The sequence below is a fragment of the Volvox carteri genome (assembly GCF_000143455.1).
Source record: "Volvox carteri f. nagariensis unplaced genomic scaffold VOLCAscaffold_41, whole genome shotgun sequence".
Classification (NCBI taxonomy): Eukaryota; Viridiplantae; Chlorophyta; class Chlorophyceae; order Chlamydomonadales; family Volvocaceae; genus Volvox; species Volvox carteri.
The window spans coordinates 284,593-290,420 of record NW_003307584.1 but is presented as its reverse complement, the minus strand read 5'-3'; the positions used below and the strand labels follow the sequence as shown (position 1 = coordinate 290,420).

Here is a 5,828-nt window from a genome sequence, read left to right as displayed (position 1 = left end):
AGGGGGAAGGGGGGGGGGTTGAGAAGGGGGGGCTCCTACATCTGTCACCAACTTCTGGTCCGTCTGCTTCTTCGGTCCCCGTTGTTGTTGTTAATGTAAATGAAGGCGATAATCATGATATCAATGATGATATTAATGATGATGGTGATGATGATTTCGTTGCTGTTTTCGGTTGGTCGCAGATTGAGATGCGAGTCGCCATGCGGTCTGTGGACAGGGACATCATCACGATGCTACAGGTAAGGGTTTCGGAGCGGAGCAATAAAATTGTACGGCACGTACTACACCAGTGGTTTGGTTTTATTGCGCGTATTTCAGTAACGGTACACCAGTTGGTGGTAGCGGAGAAATGGGGCCGAAAATTGGAATTATGGGAGCAATTTTACAAAAAAGATCAGATTCACATAATTAGTGACTTTTTTTGAGCGAACGGGCCCGTTAACGAACCTGGACAACAGCAACAGTATGTATATATTTACGTATGTATGTAGTTCTGCTATAACTGCTAAAAAGGCTGCCTGCTGTTCCGGCCGCAGGAGTTTGCTCTGACGGCGGCGCTCGAGGTTTGTAAGTAGGGTTGCTCAATGGGGTTGTGTACGTGCGTGTGCGTGCGCGTGTGTGTGTTTTGGGGGGGGGAGGGTGATTCCCAGGGGGAAAGGGGGGAGGGAAAACCCCAACCCCGCTAATCAGCCAGTTCCCACCAAACCGTCAATGCCGCCGGCAGGCCAGCGGCAAACTTATTTTCAGCTTCACGTCAGCAGTTCTTTACTACTTTTCCGCAGCCTCTACACCTACCTTTACTACTTTACGGCTTGGCATTACTGCTTTTTCCGCGCTTTTTTAGTCCTGGCGGCTAGGTAGGTAGTTTCTTCACTACGTCATCCCGAGGTCGCCGCCTTCAAGAACGCCTCTTAGTCAGTTCTACTCCTGGTACACTCTTGCCCTGGCAGCAGCTTCACTCGTTCGTGGTTCGTCTTTCCCCTCCGGCCTTCCTACCACCGCCATCACCCCCTTGACCACCCGCCACCACCACCACCACCACAATCATCATCATCATCATCACAATCATCACAATCATCATCATCATCATCACCATCACCATCACCATCACCATCACTATCACCATCACCGTCGTGTTTGTAATTTACCTGATACCATTCTACCTTGCGCCCTTCCTCGTTGTCGTACTTGTCGTACATGGGCAGACGAGGCCCTACGTACGGTCCAAGCGGTGGGGAGCGTTGCCACAAAGGAGAAGCACGAGCTGCAAATGGCAGGCCGCGCGTGCGTGTGTATATCTGTACATATGTATGTATGTGCGTATGCCTTGCATGATGACTGTACACCCCCTCGCTGCTGCTGTGGGTTTCGTGTCGTATATTCTGAGCTGCTGCCCGCTAACCGGTTCCATCACCCCACCCGGGGGTTTGGGAGGGGTCCTTCCCCCGTTTCCTAAACACACTGACCCTCCCCCTCCATTCCCCTCCCACACACACACATCGTATCGTCCTCATCTTACACTACCCCACTCCCACCCCGCCCCGCCCCACCCCACCCCGCCCCACCCCACCCCGCCCCACCCCACCCCACCCCACCCCACCCCACCCCGCCCCGCCCCACCCCGCAAAATATTCCCCTCGAGGCCCTTATCGCCGCCGTGGAGAACAGCGCCTCCAACTCCAAGTATTTGGTGACGCGGCTCGACCCGCTTGGACAGGTACGCAGGGGGGTGCTGTATGTATGTATGTTGTTACAGGGTGGTATAGGTTCATCAGCGGCCCTCTTTCCCTTGGAGGCAGTTCCCTGCTCTCCCCTGCTAGAGGGGCACCATAATCCATTCACCCCATCCGACTTCAGAATGTACTCTTTGAGTTCGGCAACTCACCACCAGCATCCAACCAAATCTAGCGGATCAACGGCGCCTCAACTTAGTTCCTGATCAGCTCGCAAGTTGATATAATCACGTCCTACACCGTCCACAAGATGGGGGCCCACCCCCCAATTCAACACCCCTCAAACACCCGAGGGGTCGGCAGGCGGATTTGAACCCAGACAACTTAACCTCTGCCAGCCGCCTGCTTTTGCTGTATGTATGTATGTACGCGTGTGCGTGTGCGTATTTTAGGTGGAAATGGTTAGGAGGTGCGAGAGTCTTTTCACCCCTCCCCCTCCCCCTCCCAACACAACCACCACGCGACCCGCCTCTGCTTCCGGATCTCTCCCTGGCCCCCTTTCGCTGCCCCGGAGGGCCCCAGGAAACTGGACTGATGACCCCTTTGCTTCTGCGCACTCCTGCGTCATCATCATCGCCATCATTGTCATCATCATCAATATAATAATCATAATACGTGTATGTGTATCGTAAATAAATAAATATATATATATATATTACTTTATAAATAACTACATAAATAAACAATAATTAATAAAATAAATGATCCTTCCCTGTCCCTCCTCTTCCCCCTGCAGTGGCTGTCGAAGGGTCGCGAAGTCGCTGATAAATATAGATGTCCAAATCTGGATCTCATTTGCCGATTTCTGGACGTCCTTAGAAAGGTAGGGGAAAGCAGAGAGGAATCTTTAAATTGTTATTATCGTCGTTTTTATCGTCATCGTCGTCGTAATCATTTGTACGGCCTTCTTGTCTTTTCCCGCTTTTGGTCGTCCTGTACCCTGTACGACCCGTATATGATATCACGTACTGATGCGGTACGGCACCCTCAGGCCATCGAGCTAGTGGAGGACGCGGGCTTCGAAGGCGCCTTGCCATTCCTCGGCCGAAAAGCTGTCGTACTTTGCCAGGGTGAGGTCGAAGCCCACGGTGGCATCGGAATAAACGATGGCGGCGGCCGCCAAGTGCCGCTTGCCCACCCCGCCAGCGAGTTGCGTACGGCAATGTTTGAGGCGGCGGCGGCGGCGGCGGCGGCCGCTGCCACCTCCAGCTTTAAAGGCGCTTCCACAGCCGCCGCTGGCGGCAGCGTCATGCCACAGATGCTGTCCTCCCTGGAAGCGGCGGCGGCGGCGCTGCCGACGGTGTACGACCGCAGGACGGCAGCGTTGAGGGGCCCCGCGGCGACTGGCTCCACAGCGACAGCAAACAGGTAGATGTAGGCTCACTCGTACGACATATCGCATCGAGGCGAGTTTGTGTTTTGTTGGGTTGGGTTCTTTGGGAGGTCGTGGATGGGTCAGTCGGGGTATCGATCGACACACTAACGTACTTCACCCCCCGCGCTCGTACGGCATCCCGCTGAAGAAGATGCGCAGCGATGTCCTCGATGTGTATCGGCATTGGCCGTACTACTGTTGCCGTACCGCAATCGGTTTTCCCCTTTGTTGCTGTGCTTCACAAAGGGATCTCCCTCATTCTCCAGCTTCCCCCTCCCCCCCCCTCCAGGAAGGGGGTTATAGCTCTCCCCTACTTCTTCCCCCTTCTCCCAAACCACCACGGTTTGCGTGTTTGTTGTTTATGCTCCCCCCTTTGGTCAGTTCTGCTTCTTGTACACTCTTTCCTTGGCAGCTAGCTTCACTCGTTCGTGGTTCGTCTTTTCCCCCCAACCCCCCCCACCCCCCCCAACCCCCCAAACCCCTCGTCACCCGCAGCTGCCGTGATGTCTACCTCCGAGTTTCCAAGTTGTTGAAGGACCTGCTGGTAAGATCTACAGGCGTACGACGGTACGGCGAGCTGTCGTACGGACAATTACCCTTCTTCCCCCCGTGACCCCTCGACCCCCCAGACTGGTCCATGTCACCAGGTGTTGCTGAAAGAGGACTTTCTGGGCAGCTGCTTCGTGTCTGGAGAGCTCAAGGTGCTCCGGCTGGGGGTTGTGGGTTTGGGGGGGAAGGGAGGAGGCAAAGGTGCGGGCTTATTTGCGCGGTCTGAGCTGTGTGGCTCAGTATGTATATAACGTGTCTGTGTTTGTGTTTGTGTTGTAGTGGTGAAAGCTGCCTGGGCGATATCCGTAAGGGGGTCGGTTGCGGGTATTTGGGGGAGGGGGCGACCCCTTTTTTAAGGGCGAAAGGGGGGAAGAGGGAGGGAAGGGGGGAGGTCAAATACACACCGGGGAGGGTAGCATCATTCCCATCCCCCTCCTTTCTCAACACCCTCAACGAGTCCTACCTCACCCATTAATGCTGCTACTGCTGCTACGTTGCTACTGTTGCTGCCGCTGCTATCGCTGTTACTGCTGCTACTGCTACTGCTACTGCTACTGCTACTGATACCGTAGAAGGTGAGCGAAAGGGGGGGACTTGTTGCTTGCGTTGCTGGGGGGAGAGCGGACTGAGGGTTATGGCGGTGTGGGAGGTGCGTGTGTGTGTATGTGTGCATGTGCATGTACGGAAGAAGGGATACGGCGACGGTGGAGTCGGTGCATCGGTACTTAGCATTTCATATATTTTCCAATTATTCACATTGTCCTGTCTGTGCCTTCCTGTGCCGTCCTCGACCCCTCCCCAGTATTAGCAGGGCCAAAAAAAGGGCCAGCTGCCCGGGGGGCCCCCAGAGGTAGCTGGGGAACTGCTATGCAGACCTGGTCGTACATTCGTACAGATGTACGGAAACGCTAGGTTGTCATTTGTCAACCCGACTACCATTGTGAATTTGAAATTTGAGATTTTGTTGTGACCCATCTGACCTACTGGGCTTACAACTATAGGCACTTGATGATTAAGTGCACTCGTGTGAACGCGTCTGACCCCCCCCCTCCCCCGCCCCCTCCCCCGCCCCCGCCCCCGCCCCCGCCCCCGCCCCCGCCCCCGCCCCCGCCCCCGCCCCCTCGTGTGTGGTTCGTCTTTCTCCCCCGCCCCTATGTACCCCCCCCCTTGCACCCCTAATACTCCGCCAATTCAGGAGGATACGTTCCCCAAGTTTTGGGCGCTCATGGAGTACCTGCAGGTGTGGCAGCACATCATTATTATTATTATTATTATTATTATTATTATTATTATTATTATTATTATTATTATTATTATTATTATTATTATTATTATTATTATTATTATCATTATTATCATTATTATTATCATTATTATTATCATTATTATTATTATTACTACTAACACGAAGATTGTTATTAACTTTTATTAAAAATTTCATGATTACTATATTATTATTATTATCATCATTGTTATCATTATTATGTTCCCGCTAGCGAAGGCATATGCTATAGAATGCCGTACCGGTCACCCAGTTGTACGGAGGGCGGCGACCGGGTCGCCGTACGCCGACCGGATCTCTCTCCCTTCACGCTGCCCACTGTCGTACATACCCTAAACACGCCCACCCGGCCCCCACCACCTTGGAACATCTGTCCCGCATCTGTCATCATCGTCGTACTCCAACCGCCGGCCCCCCGGTAGCGCTACCGGAATAAACCGAACTTCCACGGGATCATCTTCGTGCGGACACGTCAGGTAGTTGGGTTGTTGGTTGGCCAGTTGGTTATGGTTGTTGCCCGGGGCTTAGGGGGTGCATTACGAGGATTGCTCGAGTTTGGGGTTGTCGGACCGGTTTGGGCACATCCTTCGCACCAGGCCTCGTACTCCTCGGTAAACGGCCTCCTCGGTCTTCATGCTTATATCCAGCTATGCATACATACACCAGACACAGACAGACACAGACAGACAGACAGACAGACACAGACAGACACAGACAGACACAGACAGACACAGACAGACACAGACAGACACAGACAGACAGACAGACAGACACAGACAGACAGACAGACAGACAGACAGACAGACAGACAAGAGACAGAAAGGCACTTTCGTCTCCCCCCATCCCTGCCTCCTCTTCCCTTCCCACCCCCACCCCCACCCCCACCATC

General features: G+C 53.7%; 1 protein-coding gene across 1 annotated transcript in view; it reads left to right on the top strand.

The window, feature by feature from the left end:
* The window catches only part of VOLCADRAFT_121275 (uncharacterized protein), a gene marked incomplete at its 5' end in the record, with an annotated part of 9,159 nt that overhangs the window by 1,003 nt on the left and 2,328 nt on the right, over positions 1-5,828 (top strand). The window contains 9 exons of the mRNA XM_002954227.1: positions 183-239; positions 1,643-1,717; positions 2,470-2,556; positions 2,725-3,101; positions 3,604-3,652; positions 3,738-3,858; positions 4,230-4,306; positions 4,853-4,897; positions 5,362-5,416. Of these exons, the coding sequence (XP_002954273.1) occupies positions 183-239; positions 1,643-1,717; positions 2,470-2,556; positions 2,725-3,101; positions 3,604-3,652; positions 3,738-3,858; positions 4,230-4,306; positions 4,853-4,897; positions 5,362-5,416 (943 nt within the window). The remainder of the gene's footprint in view (positions 1-182; positions 240-1,642; positions 1,718-2,469; positions 2,557-2,724; positions 3,102-3,603; positions 3,653-3,737; positions 3,859-4,229; positions 4,307-4,852; positions 4,898-5,361; positions 5,417-5,828) is intronic.